General features: G+C 39.7%; 1 protein-coding gene across 1 annotated transcript; it reads right to left on the reverse strand.

Annotated features, from left to right (window-relative positions):
- Window positions 1-991: 991 nt before the first annotated feature.
- Window positions 992-17,234, reverse strand: kcnj19a (potassium inwardly rectifying channel subfamily J member 19a). The gene is made up of 3 exons (XM_034142421.1): window positions 16,334-17,234; window positions 4,928-5,144; window positions 992-2,032 (listed from the first exon to the last, which is right to left on the reverse strand). The coding sequence occupies exons 1-3, from the start codon at window positions 17,003-17,005 to the stop codon at window positions 1,374-1,376; spliced, it is 1,548 nt and encodes a 515-aa protein (XP_033998312.1). The 5' UTR covers window positions 17,006-17,234; the 3' UTR covers window positions 992-1,373.
- Between the last annotated feature and the right edge of the window lie 4,229 nt (window positions 17,235-21,463).

The following is a 21,463-nucleotide window of genomic DNA, read 5'->3' on the forward strand; positions in this document are numbered from 1 at the left end:
TAAGCCTGATCATTTTGGCGTCTTAATGTGTAATCGATGTTGGGTACCATCATCACACTTACCTTCATTATTGACTCTCCCTGTTTCAGCCGAGGTTCTGTGGCTTCTAATCTTTATTCAAGTTTGTGTCATTTGGTAAATTATACACAGCATGAAAACACTGACAACCATGTGTGTTTTGATGAAGTGTACAAACACACAGAGGAGACTATATTAGAGGAATAGAGTGTGCGGAGCAGTTCTGAGTAAAGTGAAAGGGTGGTCGAGGCTGCAGATGCGTAATGAGAGGGGGAGGGCTCCTGCGAGTGGGCTGTTGGGGAAAATCTCCCTCTTCCATTGATTTCCCTTTCTTTGTGCTTTCATAGTGGTGGAATTAGGGTTTAGGTGATCTGAGTACCTCAGGTTATGTTTACGCTGTGATGCTGAAGTAGATTTTTGTGGAGGTACATTTGCAAATTCTTGGGTGTTTACTGTGATTTTATTTAGCCCTGTGTGTGTTGCTTTAATCTCAGATTGTTGTTTTGAATTGTTGGAAGACATTTTGATTCTGGTCAGGAACAGAGGATTGTGCTTTACAGTAGATCTCCATTACCTATGTTGATACAAAAGCTAACCAAATATGATTTCAAATAATGTGTTTACATTCCTGTGCTTGTATTAATAGATACCAAGCAAAGGTATTTAGTGGGATAAATGTATTGCAAACGAAGACCATACTGTTTTGTCTGTGAAGAGGCTTCAGTATACACATTATTTATTTGTATTGAACCATGGGTTGACTATAACAAAAATCTGTTCTTCGCAAAAAATGCTTCATATTTCTCTTATTAAAGTGCCATAGCTCTCAATACACTCTCTTGCCAAGGGGACACAATTAGACCATTAACATCAGCCTATTAAACTGCAGTGAATTGCACTGTTGAATTAATTATTGACTAGCAACAACAACTCAACCATTTGTGTGACAATAACAACACAGGAGAGAGAATCATCAAACAGCATTTATTTTCTTTATTTAATAGATTTTTTAGATAAAACTAAGAATTACTATTAAGTGTAATTGGGCATACATATATTTAGTGGTTACATGCAATACTCTTGCAGAATGATCAAGTTTGCATTAGGCATGAAGTTTGTGTTTTTGTGTGATTTTCATGTGTAACGAAGCCGGCATGAAGCTATAAAACACATCAATCACAGTAATTCCAATAATGGTTGTGTCTCAAAGAGAAAATCCAATCAATAAATTATCGGAAAGACCATCATTTTTTTATGATAAAAGCCTCCAAAGGCAAAGTTAATCTCTGTCCAAGCTCATCTCCTCCTCCTCCTCTTGTCGGAGGTCAGTGGGAATGTGGGACTGTCTATGGTTTTCAGCGGTCAGCGTTCATCCTCCGGAGCTTTGCTGGCAGGTTGTCCTCTGGCCTCCGTCCAGCTGACAGCAGAGGGCTGTACACGGGCACCGGAGCAGGGGACAGCGTTGGCGTTAAGCTGGGTTCATACAGGTCTCCAGTTGACTGGGTCATGGGTTCGAAGCCCACCTTGAGGGCCTTGAGTTCCAGCCGGTTTGCCATCTCGGGTCCTTGCGAGGAGCTGAGGCGTTGCAGCTTCAGGGGCAGGTCTCCTGTGCTGCAGGCCTTCTCCGAGTGCTGGGAGCTGAGCCGGAGCACCTTCCTCTGCAGGTCATCCTTCCCCGAAGAACTCATCCTCTGAAGCTTGCTCGGCAGTCGACCCACAGCCCCTCCCCTCCTATCCTCAGATGTGTTTATGCAATCCACGGAAAACACCCGGTCACGCCGGGCGCCGTGACTTTCATTGAGTGTGTGGGTGGGAGTGGAGAGAGGTGAGGGCAGTGCATTTTTCTCTTCATGCTCCTTGACACTGTACGGTGGAGTCGGTACCTCAAACGTGCTGTGGAACTGAGAGTAGTCTACCCTGAAAAAGCCCTCCTCCAGGGACATCACCGGCAGGAAGCGATGACCCCATAAAACCTCGTCCTCGGTATATGATGTCCGTGCCTGGCATGTCATACCTAGGAGAGAGTAACAGGGTAGTAATAAGTAAATGGAGTTTAGCTCCATTAAAACAATTATTAAGTGTTAGGAGGAATGTGAAAGGGCAGCATCCCCTCCCATTATCTCTTTTTCCGCTCGGCTCGTCCTTATTGCTTATGGAAACACCGCTTCATGCTCCTGCTTTTTCAATCTACCACCTAGATGCATTTAGTCACATACTGGAGATTGGGTAATGCAAATCCACTTGGAAGGATTCCTGCCATTTCCCAAATGGTTCATGCAAGATGATACACACAGATATTTCAACTAACAATTATAACTATTGTCTGTCCAAATCTGTCATCACTTCTAATGCACTCAAATGGAATAACTTTGTTTTGAAATTAGACAAAGGACATCTTTGTATAGCATTTCACAACGGGATGTTAATCTGCCGCTAAATGTTCCTTCCTGGAGGCCAAATTAGTGCTATTTGTTTCCCTGTAATGCTAAGTGATTCCCATTGTTGCGTGCTGTTAATGTGGGTTAAAGGTTAGTGGGGCTTGTTATCAGTGTGGCTCGTTGGTCGTGATAATTGCCTGTCAAGTCTGGACAACAAAATAAGCAGTCCCCCAGCACCCTCCGTACATCAATACATCAATGTCAAGAGCCATGGGTCCTGTCTGTACAGGTCTTTAGTGTCTGTAATGTAGTGTCTGTGTGTCTGATGAACACAAGATTACAACCTTGAGAACTTATTTAAAAATGTTCTTGACATTTTGATGCTTATTGTAGGTTTTCCGCGATCCGTAACTAGTTCATATTCTCTCTGTTCCAGTGGCTCAGCTTCTACCTGAGCCTTTCTGTTAAAAACGACAGTAAGCTGTAGAGTAGGAGTCCGTCCCTCTGAGGGAGTGTTATGTCATAGCCTGATGCTATTCCAGGCTCACTACTCATCTTTATCCATAGAAAAGTCAGTTCTACATTTACACAAAGGTTGTTTTTTTCTTAATTAGCCCAGAGACTTGGCTTTAATCACAATGGGGAGTCTAGGGTAAATATTGAGCTGAGTTCTGTTCTTTCCATAAATATCTGTTTATCTGCAGACAATACCGGTCAATGGAAAACCTTGTGGGGTTAGAGCCCGTGTTGTTTCATCATTCAGGCGTCATATGGGTATTCAACCAGCTGGTTAATGTTTACTTCATCTTGCATACAAATAAAAGCCCTCAGCACAACTATGCAAACACTTGGCAGACGGCGAAGAGGGTGTCCCTGAAGGAGACTTTATGTAAAATTGCTGGCAGGAGCTTTCACTGGCACTGTTTACAGAACAAATTATTATGCTTTGCCTTTCTCATGAGAGTCTATTTTAATCTGGCAATGTCAACTCAAAAATAAGTTAAATGAACAGAGAAAGAGAGAGACATGTCATCTGCATATATGTGTAACCTTCATAGAGAGTTAGTGCATTAATTGTTGCTCTTTCGGCATAAATCGCTTGTTACTTGGTGAATCATGCTACTATCAGCATTACTGTGCTCTTTCCATTTGTGTCCATTTGTATTGACAGAATATGAATTTGGTCTAACAATCATTGGGTGTATTTTGTAAATTGATTTGGTCTTCGCATGTTTTCTGAATTGTCGATTTTGGATTAGGTCAAAGCCTCCTGTTTTTTAGATTAAACACATTTATTTCAATACAATGAATTATACGAACAGGATTGATTAGAAGATGGCTTGAAATTGTTTTATTGTATTGTAGTCTATTTAATACAGTGCTGATGTTGGGTCTAGTTTTTGCCAGATTGATGAATCATTAAGCATAAAACAATAAACGCTGTCCATGAAGTTCCATAGACACTATTTTCTTGGTTAAATAATTCGTTTTATTTTATGAATAAAATTGTCCCCTGTCTCAAAACGCATCTAAAAAAAACATCAGTATTTATCGTATTACTGCCTCTAACACACTAACTATTCCACTAGTATGCATTATAATGTTGACAGCTGTATCAGCAGCCGCTGCATGTGGGGAATACCTGTTAATGTGTTATTGGATTAACAGGGTTAATGGGATGTGTGTCAGCATGAGGATGATGGGATATCGTGGCCCATTGAATGCATGTGACACTGCCAGGGCTTCCCTTCTTTATTCCTCGGCTCCGAGGGCCACAGCACTGCGGCACTAAACTTCTGGCTGCCCTCTGATTTAATGGCATTATCAACAGAGCACAGACTGTGCCTTTACGCTTCCCTGCTGAATCCTCCCTCCTGCTCTAAGACTATTCAGCTCTGTGGTTTCTTCTACAAAAGAAGCACAATGAGGGTTCTAGGGGATGGATAGAAGCGGAGCTAATAAGAAAGGAGGGATATGGATTTTTCAGTTTTGGACTTAAGGGAAGAATCATTCTGTTACATGTGCCATAGAGAGAACAGTGAGAGTCCTCCAGCGGCCTGTAGTTAACAGCAGCGGCTGTATAACAATGTCTCACAGGCTCAGAGTTACCTCTGCTCTCAGTCGTCATCTGAAAAATGTAGTGGAACTTCAACCAAGACCCAGGGTCATCCATCAAAGTGACACGCGCATCCATGACCACAGGCTTTTATTATGCATAGGGTGGGCTTAAACTGATTCTGCGTAATTAAATCATGGTGTCAGTGTTCTTATTCAATTTTTTTCAGTTCCTGTATTCTTCAAATATGCAAAACTGAGGCAGGGAAATGAGATTTCTCAGAGTTTAGATTACGTGGTATCTATTATACGAGAATGTTTTGTGGGTTCATATTAATATAGGAATTTACATTTAGATTGAGAGTAAGGAGAGTGAAGAAAAGAAGAAATGAGAATGGCATATAAGTGGATACACAAAGCATCAAATGAAAGAAGTGCAGTGAAGGGAAAGGAGTTTAATTCAGGAAGAATCTCACCAGTGGTTTCCACGATGCCTTCGAGGATAACGACAATCTCAAACTGTTCGTTTATGAGGGAGCGCTGGGATAAGTCGAAAAAAGGGCTCTTGGGATTGATTTCGTGGCAAATAGTGAGAGGTGAAACCAAGAAGAGCTGGTCTGCTCCTGTCCCAAAACCAACATCCAGTTCACACTGGTCCAGAGGCAGGAACTCGCCCTCAGGGGTCTGACGAGACTGAGAGGCAGGAAAGAGAGAGAGAGAGAGTTGAAAAGAGTCAGATTGTTAGTACTGACGGATCAATACATAAGCAGCAAGGGGTAATTATAAAATGTATTTAATATGAGGGATCTTAAAGTGATTAATCAGAGATTCTAAGTTTACATTTTTTTATTTTGTCTTAGCTTTACTTTCTTGTGAATGATTGGATACGTTTACCACTGCTTGTCTCAAACTGCAACTTAAATGAGAACAAGTAAGAGAATGAGAAGTTTGGTAGAAATTATGATAACTCATAGACGGCTTCAAAGCGACAAGAATCCCCATCCAGGCATAGGCACTGGATATTTATGCGTAACAGCGCATTTAATTTAGTTTGCAATTTGTTTTACGTATAAGGTATCAAAAAATGGGACTGCAATGGTAAAGTAATAGAAGCACTTCTACATTAACATTCAGTCTCAAAGTGTGATTACTCAACATATATCACCCTCCTGGAAAGCTGATGAAAGATATTTTCTCTCCACATATCTTTGAATTTCATTGTTTCCATTTTACCTAGAAAGAGATGCAACAATCTAAGGATTTATGGATTGACTGGGGAGGTCGAGATTGGAAACGTGCAAAAGTTTATTGACCTGTTTATTGGAGGATTTTCAAACGTATCCGCTGAGCTCAATTTGGGGATCTCAAGAGCCAAAACATGGTGCTTGGAAAAAAATCTACTTTCAAGGGAAGCAGAGGAATATCATGCTCAGCCTCTTCCTCCAGAGCGGGGTGATGGTATATAACTTAACCTCGGATGCAACAGTCGGCCTGCACGCTAATGGACGCTAAAGTCCCTCAAAAAAAGCTGCATCGACTTTGATACAACCTTTGTTGACTTTTAAATCATGTTTATAGTATCCCTGACAACATATGGGAATATTGGAGCAAAAATGGGTGAGGTCTGCAACACTAAACATTTCTAATGATCCCCTGGATCTAACTAATGAATGTATCTGTGATCTGTTAATTACATCCAGTAATTTAATGTTTAGAATCATGTGTTTTTCTTCTGCTTCGTTGAATCTTATCCTGTCTGATTATACATTTATGATAAGACTACTTATATTTCTTAAAAATGAAAAATACATATATATATTGGTGCCCTGTTAGCAGTGGCCACAGAATATGTGCTTCACTCACATTTTTAGAAGAACTTGCATGTATGAAATAGCCATGTTTGGACAGGAATGGCCCACCGAGTGTTAACTGGTGCAGAAACATTTAATTGCCCAGATGAGGCTGAAGCACCGCACCAAAGCCCTGAATGTGTTTTTCTTCTTTCCTGTCTTATTCTGTCTAATCAATCTGTTCACCTGTTCTCCTCGTTTGCCTTAGCTGCCTGTGTTACCCTGCACTCACCCTTAAATGTTGGGCCATCTTCTTAAATCTGCTGTCAGAGAGAGGCTTGTGGATTTCCTAAAAGCTATGTGAAATATTTAATGGAGAGGTGTCATGCTTTTCCGGTTATTACCCGTCCCCTTGTGTGTTATGAAGGTTTTTATGCATGTAAACGGTGTGCAGAGTCAAACCCCTCAAAGTACACCCTGTAGCGAGTAAAACTCTAACACAGAAAATACCTCCCCAAAACGCCTCGTTGGAGATACGGCATTGTCCATTTGATTCTTCCGGGTACGGCATGATGTAATGCCGTACCCGGAACGAAATGGACCAATCCGTGGAGCCGTTACGTTACGTCCGCGGAGCCGTTACGTTAAGCCCCCGCTGATTGGTCCAAATTGACCAATCCACGGACTTCCTCACACACAGGCAGCTCTGCTGATTTCTCCTCCCTGGCTGCAGGCTGATAACAGACAGTTGGGATTGCGGCGAAATTCTCTCTGCAGACCCATTCTCACAGCGTTTATCAACCTTTTTCTTACTCAATATCAAGCCACACTTATTGTTTTTACTTCGGCTGTGAGTTTGTCTGTGCTCAGGATGAGTTTGGCTGTGTTTCGCTATGTATGCTAAACAAGGAAACAACACCTCCACGGAGCTCAGCGCGATTCACAACGTCCCGACCAATCAGAGCACACTGTGCTCACAGGGAGGGTGGGGGTTGGAGCTTTTGGAGCTACAACGAGCCGTTAAAGGCAGAGAGTGAAATTCAGTGAATACACATAGTTTACAGAGATGCTGTATGAGAAACCAATGTGAGTTTGGAAAAATGCACAGTATAAATCTATTCTAGTAGACCTCAACAATGGAATTATGATCAGTGGAAATGGCCATGACACCTCTCCTTTAAGTATAAAAACTTGAAGGAATGGCCGACCCCTTTTTAAAGAAAAAATGAAACTGGTTGCCATGCCAATAAAGAGAAAACATCTGACCTGCAAAGGTCATCTTTGCAAATCAACACCTTTGAGATAATGAGGAGCCGGTTGGATTTCCATAAGCATAAGATAAGTAAGTTTATTCTGTGTTTTCAATGTAAGCGTTTATTTTTTCTACTTAAAATAACATCACAAAGATGAAATGACAACAACAAAAACAGTTTATTTTTCTAATAATAATTTTAAAGCAAAAGATTTTTCCTAAATCACATCCAACCATTAATTAGTGACTAGCCACCCACCCACACATACATTCTCACAACAGTTCATAAAAATCTCCCACACAGTCCCAACCCTCTTCTATACAACTCTTTCTTTCTTTTTCTGGATCTTTTGTTCTTGTTCATGCCAAAATACTCAACATTTGAATTTTTCTTTTCTACGAGGTGTTCCTTTCTTCCACTTTTATTACTGATCCATTTTCATTTCGATTTTTTCCTGGTCCAACATTGATAAAAAAAATAAAAAAAATATTATTAGTAGTAGTCAATAGTTTTGAAAGAGTGGAAGATAAGAAAGATAGAGATTCATGTGAGGTTTCAGAGTGTGAGCATATGATTTTAATTCATAAATAAATTGGCTTCTCTATATTTCTGGTTCTGTCTTCTCTTTGTACCAGATCTGACTGCCGCAGCTAACACAACTACACCCTGACCTGCAGTGACATTACCCCCCCTAGCGTATAGCTCCCTAGAAGCTAACTGTGAATGAAGTGTGACTAAACAGGCTTTGCTTTCCCAGAAAACAATGCTTTCTATTTCTATCTCCTGTGAATATCAATGAGCTGCTCTCCTGGATTTATGTTGGAAAACCACTCTCACGTCAGCGGGGCATTGTTCAGGCCAATGATTACTCTTTAGGTGGATGTGGGTTATGTCATGCTAGCTCAGGGAAATTCTGCTTTTCTCTTTCTGTCTTCCTTGCTTAAGATTAAAATGATGGATGACTGTATGCCAACATTGACAGGCAAAGCTCCTTACACAGACCCCTTTGGCACTCTCCTACGCTTCTCTTTCACAAAGATCCTTAGAAAGCTGAGCTTGTATACAGTTTTTTTTTGTATGTAAATACCACACTAACAAATGATCTGATTTATCTCACTGAGCTCTGATGAATCAAAACCAACTTGTGGAAAATCCATATTTAATTATCCTTTTGGGTAATATTGCTGCAAGAACACCTGTACACAATAACTGCTCATTATCATTAGAAAGGCATTGTGGCTCTGATTCATGCTCACAAACGACGTGTTTCAGTTGTGTGAATGATGCTCATGGATGAAGACAGGTGATAAATACAAATTGATGACAACTAAAGTGGCCTGATCTTCCTACCCAACTCCACTCCATGCTCTGCCTGGCCTTCATCAATCAGCAGCCTGAGAGTGGGTGGAGGTGCTTGTAGGCAATCAGGTTGGCTGACAAGCTAACCGCATCTCGTGGCTTCCCTTCTGCCAGATACCCTCTCGCTGCATTTTAAAAAGGTGGGGCCATCTATTTCAGACAATTCAGGCAGACTAAGTGAGATTTATTGGTCAAATCAGATCAAGAGCGAAATGAATTGGACAACTCAACATGGGATGCAATGCTCATTTTTCTACTGATCTCTGAAAATGGAAATATGTAAACATATACATTTTACATTTGCGTCAAAGAATTGCGCCTTCATTTTTTTTAGATAGGTGTACCTAATAAACTGAACAAAATACCTTTTAGATAGGTGGAATTAATTGCAGGACTCTTGTATTAGTTTTATAAAAACTTTTTAAGAGATTTGTTTATTTAATACAACAAGTTCTATGATTCTTTGGAGGATGTAGTTTGTCGTGCTGCTGAATTGTTTTTTGTTAGACTGACATAATTGTTCTATTATTTGTCCACCCCATTTATTTCAATTAGGGTGGGCTAAATAACAGAATCTGTGCGATGTAATACAATTTAACCCTCCTGTGGTCTTCGGGTCAAATCTGACCGATGTACTACTTTCATCAATCATAACTTTTTTGTTTTACATTCGATTGCATTAAGGCTTTATGATATCCTTCACAGTAGACATTTGAACATATACAATTGCTGATCACCGCTTTCATTGAATTTTGGATGATTTAGTCAACTTTGTAACACCCATGGTGTTCCCGGTCAAAAATGACCGCCATAAAGAAAAGGAATTAGTAACCATCCGAATCAGATAAAACACACACACACACACACACACACACACACACACACACACACACACACACACACACACACACACACACACACACACACACACACACACACACACAACAATTTGATACATGTCCCGCTCTTATGTGCCCATCCCCCCACATGGATCACACCTGGCACACGCAATACATGTTCAGTGTCTATTCTTTGTATATTTACTGCAGTTTTTCATGTATACCAGTAGTCTGATACAATATTTACAGTTTGAAAGGGTGTTAAATGAAATTTGGTGATGATTAATGGTTTTTGTGTTAATGTAAAAGCAGTTAAAACAGGACCGGTCAAATTTGACCGCGAACACCAAAGTAAGGGGGGGGACAAAGAAGACAATAGGAGGGTTAACAGACCCATCAAACTACAGCATCTAAAATGATCATTATACCAACAACTCATTATAACCTTCTTGAAGCAGATTTGTGCAGTTGCATTTGACCAGTTTATAAGGTCAACATATTAATCTCCATACAGCCAAACTGACAATTTAGACGCAATCATTCGAAATTGTTGTTTTAATTGTTAATAGTTTTTTGTTTTCAGTCAACTGAAAACCCCTGGTAGTGATCTGATTACAGTTCATTCGAGCTGTCTGTTTACCAGGTGAACAGCAATTCCTCTGCTACTACAATCTACTGTTTTACGATATCATAAACTGAAATACAGCTTATTTACAACACATAGTCTGATTGGCTGTTCTCAAAATTAAAATGGGCGATCACAAAGAGACACTGAGGCAAAAGAGAGTCTGTCTCTTTATTTTCCTGCCACACAGGCTGGAGGGAGCATGCTGACCATTTCCCAGTTATCATGAGGCCAGTGTTGGAAATCTAGAAAGCATATCTAGGTTTTTTTGGGTGTGAGAATGTTTGGAGTGTATAGAAGGCTAAAATTAAAATTAAAGATTACACAGAGTCAGTGTGGGCATGGTTAGTGTTACTGAGAACTGGACTTATCTGTTGTCCATTATCCTTTCACAGAAACAGCTGACAGAAAGCAGGTAAACATATGAAAGAAAGACCGGCAAGCTGTTTTTAGGTTCACGTGAGTAATAATGAGCTGTTCACACACATAATTCAGCCTTCTCTTCTGCTCTTCTGCTGTGAAAATGTCTGCCTCAAGGAACATCCTAGTTGGAAAGACCAATTACTGTTCACATGCCTAACTGCTCCAAGTCAGAACCTGATATAGATGGTCCATAAAAAGTTTACAAAAGACTACCTGAATTCATATTAAATGATGGATGACAAAATGAATATTGCAGTTATTAACCCCTGCAATATGTGCACACAGCAATTAGGGATAGACAACAGCCCAAAACTGATTAAATGCAATCTCAAATTTCTGTCAAACAAATCAAACTATAAACCAATCCAACAATTTAAACTCCACACTCTTAACGTGCCAAATGTGCTATATATAAAGGGAAAGCTATAACATAAATAATCTGCCAAACTGTATTGTTACTTAAGATATTTTTATTTATACTATAGGTTCTCTGAAAAATAAAGAAAGATGGTGAATGACAAGTGAAAAGCTGCTAGATACAATTGTAAATCTGGTAAGGATGCATGTCAAACTGATTATGTGGCAGTAGAGGCTTATGCTCACCAAAATAAGGTGGTTGTCAGGTCAGTCAAACCAAGACAAAACTGGTTTTAAATGTAGTTTGGTGCTACTTTGCCTGAAATCTAGTTGTTATGCATTATGCTCTGGTTTCCATGTGCCTCCTTGGAAAGAGTTGAAAACCTCAATGTGACATTTAGGGACTTTAGCGATTGTTGTGGCAAAAATGGTGTCACAATGTTCTTGGCCAAAAATGTTGCTATGACTGTGCCGCCTCTACTTGGGTGTGGAAAATATTTTAACAAGGCTCATACATTGTTATTGTCAGTAGCCTGAAGATATAATGTTTATTCAAAAATAACATTGCATTATCTAATTTAGTCTGCAGCCTTCACATAATGAACACTTCACCTCCCCCAGGCCTTTTTTTGGAATGCCTTTAAACAAAAACACTCGAGATTTTGTGTGCGCTTGTTCATTTTGAGCATGTATTCTCCAAGTAAAACACTCTATACAACTGTGAAGACTCTGAATTATTTAAGTTTAGCATACAAAGGTGAAAGTAGCGTGAGGAGTCCAGAGTCTTGAGGTTTTCTGGCTCTAGGTCTTTCTCATCAATGCAGGTTTTCAAGGCCTTTCTGCAGCCCTCCAAAACCTGATAGTATAATTGCATCTCTATTCTTATTAGATGAGAAATGGAAATCAATTCCAGTTTTGTTGAAGAGTGTATGCAGCCCATCCTGCAATCCTCCAAGGAGATATAGAGGATTTCTTTCCCTTGTATGTCTTTGAAATAGGAGGCACAATGAAAATATTAAGGAAGAAATGCTGTAATTTGTCTATGCATCCCCTCTTACTACAAACGTCTCTCCAGCTTTTTCACCACTTTCAATCACTTTCAATCAATTCCTCCACCCTCCCAATACTCGATTCATATGTTCAGCTAGGATGTTCCAGCAGGAAGCCCTCTGAGGCTGTCATGGAGGCTCTGAAAAGCTGCATTTCAACTGCTCGTGGTGGGACTCTGTATGACAGCTTTGATTGGTGTATTCCTCTCCTTTCTCCTGTGTGCTGCTACCCAGTCCAAGACAGTTCAGCAGAGCTCTGGTGTCCAAACACAGCAGAACCAAGTGGCTCCAATTTGAACAGGCCCTATCATCTGACAGGGCTCTGTGGATTGAAGTTTTACTGATAGAATTTAGACTGCACTAAATAACACCTGCAGCTTCATCTGACGGCTCAATTGTACATTTACACTTGTAGCTTTGTCACCTTGTATGATTCCAGGGTTACTGAAACAACATGGGGATATGTTAAATTTTCCGTAAAAAAAAATTGAATAAATATTTGACAGATTGTAAGGACTACAGAACAGGCTGCTGCTTAAAGAACCAGACTGCACTTGCCAGGATGTTGTTGATATATGTTTTGCTGCCACAAGGAATTATTGGAATATTTGATCATTTCATTTTGGTAAATGATGGTCCAGTGTACTATATGCTCAATGGGATAAGAAATAAAGCACCTTTCCTTTAAACTCTTATCATGGCTCCACGTAGATACTTCTGGATCATTTACTTCAGTTAGGAACCTTACCCAAGCAAAAAATAACATATTCGACCACAGCCCAAGACACAACAGACTAATAAGCCTTCAGGAATTAATGGTTTTCATCATTGCCCGTGTTGGACAAATATTATATTTCTGTTGTTCTTCTTGCTGCAGATATGAAGGCCATGTCTTTGTTTTCTGTCTCTATTGACCTCAGGTGGCTAAAAGCTTTCTCCTGTACCTCCACTGCGGGCCAAATTACCTCCGAAAAGAGTTAATGAGCAGTGTGGCCCTTACATGCCCCTTTCACACCGGCGCTTTTCCAGCTCCTGCTGGGAGCTAGAGCCTGAAAAGCGCCGGTTTTTCCTGTTCACACCGCAGCGGCGGCGCGTCATAGCTCCGGAATGCGGTTCACTTCCAGCTCCAAAAAGTTGTCGGTCCAGAGGCAAGAGCTTTGGAGCTATGACGCGGCGTCGCTTACGTCGAGGCGTGCAGGAAACCTTACTTTGACCATCCGTTCGCTGTTATTGATCATTGTGGAGAGCAGGCAGACGTTTTGTTTGTTATTATAGCAGCTATCGGATGGAATTAATACATGGGCTGTACAGGTTGTCATAATGAAAAATACGCCGGTAAAATGTGCCTGTATAAAACGGCTTGGCAAGTAGTCAGTTTAGCTTCGGTTGCTATGCTAACATCACCCATGTTATACCAGAGAAACTTTCATAACAGCGTTGTGATGCCAAACAGCGTCAATTCAGACTGACACACATTCACTTAAGGGGAACTGGGGATATGTATCAGCTGCTTGTGTGACAGTCAGACAGTGAATACTTTAGAGCCGTGTGAGCTAACGGGAGAATAAACTCCCGTTGAAGAGCAGCCAGCACTGTAGCGGTCGGTAAATGCCGCTGAAACACATTAATAAACAATGAACCACGGCACTCTGGAGAAAAGTATAAGGTTGGAGAAGTCGTTATTTAATTTAATCTGGCTTCGTATGATTAAAAGCAACACGATCGTCGACCCGACGTAGTCCCCGGCCCGTTGTTGTTGTGGGAGAAAATCTCTCGGCAGCTCTGGGCGGTGTGAACAGAGCGGGAGCTGAAAAGGGAAACCGGAGCTGAACCAGAAAAGCTCTCGCTAGGAGCTAGAAAGGGAAAAGCGCTGGTGTGAAAGCCGCATGATGAGAGGAAATAAAGACTTAAACTCTGTACCTGGTTGTGGGCAGATGGCCAGAAGCCCACTTCAAATCAAAGGTCAGTGAAAAACTGCTACTTTAATCTTACGCTGCATTGCACTAAACTATATTTTGTGTCAACATCCCCAACACGTGAACAGGGTCAAAACCAAAGGTGCTACTGCTTCCTTTCACACATAACCTATTTGGGTTGGTTAAAACTAACTCTTGCATGTGATTCATTTGAGATTTTATACCATGAGATGGTAGCATGGAAGTAGTTAAGTTGTAGAAGAGATTAGGAGCATTTGTTTAGATGTTGTGTCAGTGAGCTGTTTATCCTATCTGTTTTTAGATACAGCATGATGTACAAGTCATCATCACTACAATTATTTTAACAAAAAATATTTTACACACACACAAACACACACAGTGGATATTTAAGTTAAAATGCTTCGTCTGCTAGTCATCCTGAGTATTTCATATACAAGGTATGACATGAAGAAGGTAGCAGTTCAACAGCACCACCAGCATTTCTACACCAGGATTGCACTGAAAGCATTTAGTCAAAAATATGACTACTACTTTATTTATTATTTGAGGCTTTTTTTAAACAATTTATCTGATGTGTAATATGACAAGATAAGATTATTTCAGCCTCAACATGCTTTTGTGGTTGCACAATGACTTGTTCATTTTTCTGTGCCCTGAAAGAGCTGCTGAGAAAATTCATTCTCGGTAAGAAAGTCTTTGAAGCGAAAGAATAAGGTTAGACCACAAAGCCCTGGAGCAAAACTGTGAAAAAAGCCACCAAGGAGCACACAGTGGATGCTGTTTTTTGTATTGTATTTCACAGAGAGATAGTGTAAAAAAGATGTGGGCTTGGCAGAGAGGTCTTGGAATTTATAGAGATTGTATTTCTTGCAGTTCAGTAGGAAAGGTAGATAGTGGCTCTTCAATGCGAGACAAATCCTGAACCTTTTATTTGATGCCTTGCATGCCTTTGTCTTTTTAATCAACACAAATCTAGATTATTCCTGATTATGATTATTATTGAGTTCATGTGTGGCGATAAACTAAAATGAACAATTATGATGGAGATGCTGATAGCTTACATGTCACAGTTGAGAGGAGGGAAGTTGGCATAGACTTTTTGTCAATTGGGTCGTTAATTTCCTCTGTGCTTTTAACTGAGGAATAACTCCTTTCCTGCATGCATCATTAAGCTGACCAATCATTGCTTGGTGTGACTGTGCAGATGAGAACACTGACATAAACAACATCCAAGCACCTCACCAATGCTGTTGGTCTTCTTTATGGCCCTGTTTGCACATTTAACATGGATTTACATTACATCGCATTGCATTTAGCAGACGCTTTTATCCAAAGCGACTTACAATATATGGCTGAAAGAAAATCTATTACCTTAATGATAATAGGAGCATGACCTTCAAATTGTTTGTGGTCATTTTCTGCATTTCTGCTTGTTTCAGTGTGCGAAGTTGGTTTGAAAACAGCTGAGGTCATCCTTAGTAGATAACCACCATAGCAAAGTGTGTACAGCAGATTAAAAACCTTTCCTTTTTTGGTGTGTAATTGTATCTGAAGGGTTGAAAACTTAATAACATAAATCCCAAAGATAAACAAAATAATAATTTCTATATGAGGTCACATGTATTTACTGATACACATCTTTCTGTCCAGGTGTCACCACTGGCGCTGGTCACTGCAGCGCTTCCAACAAAGACCTATACCTCACTGTCTTATCTCAGTGTTTGAGATGCACCTGCTGACACTCAGCCTCACCACCCTGCAGCTGGAGGATTATGGTAATGTTACCGAAGCTTGTTTTGTTTAACAAGTATAGTGTGAGCCCTGCTTAATATCAAGCTATGAAAAACAAAAGGTTAATTTAAACCGGCATTATGCAGCTATTCCTTTTCCTGTGGACTCAGATGAGGAAGGTAAAGGGAATGAAGATTATTCAGAGCTACCAGCTGTCATTCATTCCTGCAGTCATTGTGCATACAAATAAATTGCCTTTTTTATTTTACTCTCCCTTAGCTTTCACTATTTTCAGAGGTCTACAGTAAATAATACTTTGATTATCCACACTAATGCAGCAGCATGGAGTATCATACATTGTAGCACTGAATATTTATTTACATGTAAGAATTTAATCTTATTGAAAGAAGGTATGATTTATGGACAACAACATGTGCTTAACTTTAACTCAACTTCCGCACTTCAGCAAGTTTTTCTGAAGAGTTATTATCGTCAGACAAATCTGGTGCTCGAGCTTACCTTTATGAGTTTGCACCTGATCTGAGCGGACACCATGTGGCTGTTCCTCAGGTTGCCCACACGGAACATGAGGCACAGCTTGCCGTCTCGCTGAGAAATCACCGCGTCCTGGCTGAACATGAGCGTCTCTGCACGTTTCTTAGGTTGGGACATTTTTATGAACATGCATCCGATGAGAAAAGCGTCCACTATGGAGCCCATCAGTGACTGGAACAAGAAGAGGATGATGCCTTCCGGGCACTTCTCTGTAATGTACCGGTAACCGTAACCGATCGTGGCCTCAGTCTCGATGAAGAACAGAAAAGCTGAGGGGAAGTTGTAAACATTGGCCACACAGGGGGTGTAGGAAGGGTCATGGCCATGGCCATGATGTATGTCTCCTCTGATATAAGCGATGGTCCACCACATAGATGCCATGAACAGCCAAGCGATGGTGTAAGTTAGGGTGAAGATGAGAAGGTTCCATCGCCACTTTAAGTCTACCAAAGTGGTGAAGAGGTCAGAGAGGTACCTGCTGCTCTCTCCCCCGAGGTTTCCGTGCTGCACATTGCAGCGACCGTTCTTGTCCACGAAGCGCTGGCGTTTTTTCTTAACCGGAGCAGCAAAAGTGGTAGCCCGGTTTGTGTTGACCACCTGGTAGTCTTCACCAAATTTTCTACGAAGTGCCGCCATTTGAGCTCTCCTAAAGTAAAGAAAGATTACCTGCTGTTTAATCCATGTTTACGATAGTTTTAGGCTCCAAATCATTGGTTACATGCAGTGCGTAAAAAGCGCCATGGGCACTTCAGCGCGCGTAAAACGTTGAAAAAAAAATTACGCGAATGTCAGTGTTTTTTGAAGCCCCTGGTCCGTTTTCATAAATACAAATATCCAATATTCTTCCAGTTGTTTCATATGACATCAGAATATCGCTGACTGTACTGTGCGCTCTGCTTAGTCTCCACTCTCGTTGACTGGCGTGTCCTCACCAGCAGAGCGAAATACGAGGATCTTCCATTGACAGCTTCTGGTGGGCTGTGGAGGATGAGGAGGGGAGTGGGAGTGTGTGTGAGTGAGAGAGGGAGATGCGAGGAGAAGGGGGAAGGGAGAGAGGAGGGGAGAGTTACACAAGACTGCGTTTGTGTGTTAAGTGAGAGAGGTGGACAATTTGACTCGTCTTTGTAGTTCTTCTGGGAAACTGTATATGGCTTGGTTTGTATATTATATAATACCAGTAAATAATGTTTAAATGAATAACTTATAAGTGCTCACATTCTCTTCACATTGTAGTTGCTCCGTGGTTATAAGTATGAGCATGTAGGGTCACAGAGATCCCGAGTAACTAGATTGGAGTTGTGCTTTTAAGTCAAACTTTGCCATCTACTGGAGAGACGATATATGTGCATATTTGATCTAAAACAGGGGGATACAAGGGACAATGACTGATTGAATTGCAAATGGGCTATGGTAGTTATGTGTGCCTCTTTTCACCTGTGTCATATTAGTAAAGCTTATTAAATGTCCCAGTAACATTCAAAAGCTTTGCCCATTTTAAGTCGTTGCTTCTCCTCTTTCCTGTGAAGCCTTTCTATTGATTTAGACATTGGATTGCTGCTAGAGAGGACGAGGATATCCTGGACAAGTATCCTCCCAAAGGACACCTTAAAAAGGATGCAATGGGATCTCTTTGCCCTTGTTTCGATTAGATATAATACAACGTCTTATGCATTTCATTATTACTATTATTAACTAGTATAAAGTTAAAGTTTCTCCCGCAAAGTTAATAATAAATGGTGTAATGAACATATCTTTGATATTGGGAAACATGTTTTTTTAGGTGCTTTTGGGGAAGTGCAACACACCAGCAAGTTAAAAAAGAAACAGTTATGGGACATCATTTGAAAACCCAACAACAACAAAATACAACAAATAAAAAATAGATAAGAGCTTATGATGAACCATGCTTACTATGGGCAGTTTTAGGGTAAATTAAGTGCACATTTAGTGACTACAAAAAAGTTATAATCATGTTTCTGAGGTTAAATTATTGGCAGCAATAGTTGCATAAGTTCATAAATCTGGTTACAAAAGGGGGCCGAAGGACTCATAATTGTGCAGATGACAAAGTTACTTACTCATCAGCACCCTCTACTGACGAAGGTTTGTCTAATTTAAAGTAATTTTTTATTTTGTCCTAATCAAAAGGCCCTGATATAATACTAAATATCCCTGTCGCAGTTGGCTGCATGACAACCACACAACAACCATTCCCAGATTTTCTGAGGTTTTTCTGTCCAAATAACTTTATGCAAGAAAACAGTACAGTATTGTATTTTTAAAGAAAAAGGAATGTTTTATAGCCTTTTCTGCATTTAACAACAATTATAAGCGCAGTCGAACCTTATGAGGTAGTAGTTTATAAGCTTTTATAAGTGTATAGTTCCTGTTTACTGTGTATAATACCAAATAAATAGGTTTATTATTGATAGAGTTTCTTATTTGTTGCTTATGGCACCAAATATTATTAAACCAAATAGAATCATTTCAATTGTATTTTAATCCCCATGGTACAAGTCTAACCACTGCACATTTTTTTAATAACTAAAAGACTTGTGTCTCAGTAGAGGAACCCAAACACGGCTGTGATCCTCCTGACAATTGAGGATTAGAGGTAGACGGCCAGGCTCGCCATCTGTTATGTGAAGGCATCAGGCTTTCCCAGTAAGAATACAAATCAGCACGCAGGCAACCACCAAATGTGGCTTTTAAAACTGTTTTGTTGGCCTCCAATTTTAGATGAGAAAGCAAATTGAGCGTTCACAATCAAATTATTTGTTGTGTGTGTGTGGTTACAATGGATTCAGGAGAGGAGGGAACAAAGGCATGCTGCACACAGGCTGAATTATTAATGAGGACTTGATAACCGTCTCTGTTACACATTTTGCCATACAGAAGTAGAGAAGTAATCACTCCTCTGTCTCCTTCGCAATGAAGGCAGATTACTTAATTCAAAGTAGAGTCAGTGCTATACGACATGACTCAAACTGCAGGAGTCATAATGTCTCTGACCTCCGTGTCCCAAACAGTGGCTGAGTGTGATGGAAGGTTGAGACAGGCTGTGACATTTACGAATATTAGATTGACACTAGACTCAGAACAGGACATTGAAATAACACCAGGAAGGTCCATCTTTATATGTGCTTCTGTGTGTTTGTGCGCAGGTTTTACAGGATTACAAATGCTACATGAACATTTTTATACCAACAGTGAATCAAACGCCAAGCGTAAAAACCAAATAGAATCGTTACTCAAGTTAATTCCTTCCAGCCCATTGTTTTGGTTTTACAGCCTGCATATTTACTGGTTTGGTTCACTCTCACGGCTTTCATAGTGTCATTTTTGGTCATAGCATACAGCTGTTTCAGTAAAGAGCTGTAACAACAACCTGCTCAGTACCAAACAGCAGACAGACTCAGCATCTATCAGGTAAACATAATTTAGCAGATAAAATGGGATATTTCTCTAAGAAGACTGAAACAGTTCTTGGAGTAGTGCATATTGGATGAGGTGGCCAGAAACACAACTCAAAATAAATAATAATGTTGCTCCATGTCTGGGTGCAAAGGCAACTGTTTGTTTAAAACATGCAAGCATGAGCACTTTATTTACTTTTATTGGCCATGCATGACTGCAGCCACACATTTTAGAAATACTAAGATCGAGTTCAGCCATTCATTCAACACACACCATTTTTGAGATAACTAAGTGTTTTCAAATTTGTAATATGACCATGAATAAAACTATACTTAAATACAGAATATTTTTAGTAGCCTAAGAGTTGTCAAAAGCTATATGGTAACTCTTAATATGCAGTTTTTAAATGTAGAATATATTATATGGAGATGCTTAAAGCTTTTAATTTCTCCTTACACCCTCTTTAACAAATTCCTTCCTTTAAACATTGTTCATTTCTTCATATCTGTTTTTTTGGTTACGTTTAAATAATAAGATGATGAACTGTAATCTGATTACCATCTAGACTTATCCGGGGACCATCATACATATTTAAACACTGATGAGAGTGATTTCAAAGATATCACTGATGTCAGCTGTGTGGGTTGTCATCGTGGATGTGTGAAAGGAGCGAGGACATAAAAAATTCACTCGGTAACCTTTTTTGCATTACTCTACTGACTGCATTTCCATTAGTTACTGCTTTCTGAATTAATTGGTTCATTAGCAAAGGCAATTAGGAGTAGGGGGTGCAAGGCCTGACTGATGTGCTCTTAGATGTATACATAGTCATTCATCTGGCAGATCTAAGGGCTTCTGAATACATCTGATCATCTGAATGAATGCCTGGTCCGAGACTCGCTCTGCTGTGGTTTGAACCATTCAGCTGTTTGAATTTGGGGATCTTTATCCACTACTGCCATTCAAGCTGGATTGTTCACCCTTTCCATGAATGTGTGAAGCTACATTAATTTGCGAGACTGAACAGACATCCAAAAAATAAAAGTTATTTTTATTTGTATTAATAAACTACACACTAAACCTAAATAAGACACTGAAAAAAACCTATAGTTGCTATTTGTAGAAATAGAACATAAGATAAACTTTAATTTAATTATATTATCTGATGTATGCAATAATGTTTTTATTTTATTTTGTGATTTAAAACTATGCTGTTTTTAATTTACCTTTTTAAGTGATGCATTAATGTGTTCATTGCTTCATGTGGCAGCTGGTAAAGGTGGAACTCATTTGATTTAATGTATTCAGAAATCTATACTGCAGGGCTGCCTAACCAATACAATGATATGTTCAAATTAATTTGATGGATTTGTATTAGTAATTACAGTCCCTAGTAACAATACTATTTAAAAATGTTATGGTGTAAAAAGAACAATATTTACATCAGATGTAGTAGAGTAGACGTTTAAAGAAATATAAAATAGTACTTCAAAAGTTCACCTCAGTACAGTACTTGAGTATGTATACATTCTTTGTTAAACTTCACTCGTGAAAAAGAGTAAGGTATTTTAAGATGTATGCAAATAAAATGCAAGAATTATAAAACGTGCAGGAATAATAGCCTATTGACGATGACTACTTAACTATGAAACGATGTTATTAAAATCTGGGCATTTT

Source organism: Trematomus bernacchii, unplaced genomic scaffold (assembly GCF_902827165.1).
Source record: "Trematomus bernacchii unplaced genomic scaffold, fTreBer1.1, whole genome shotgun sequence".
In the NCBI taxonomy this organism is placed as follows: domain Eukaryota; kingdom Metazoa; phylum Chordata; class Actinopteri; order Perciformes; family Nototheniidae; genus Trematomus; species Trematomus bernacchii.

Excerpts from the sequence above, each read along its gene's own strand:
- kcnj19a (XM_034142421.1), bottom strand. The coding sequence starts at position 17,005 with ATGGCGGCACTTCGTAGAAAATTTGGTGAAGACTACCAGGTGGTCAAC. Across the intron at positions 5,145-16,333 it reads TCAGGTGCAAACTCATAAAG|TCTCGTCAGACCCCTGAGGG; the intron begins GTAAGCTCGAGC and ends CCTGCCTCTCAG. Across the intron at positions 2,033-4,927 it reads AGGCATCGTGGAAACCACTG|GTATGACATGCCAGGCACGG; the intron begins GTGAGATTCTTC and ends ACTCTCTCCTAG.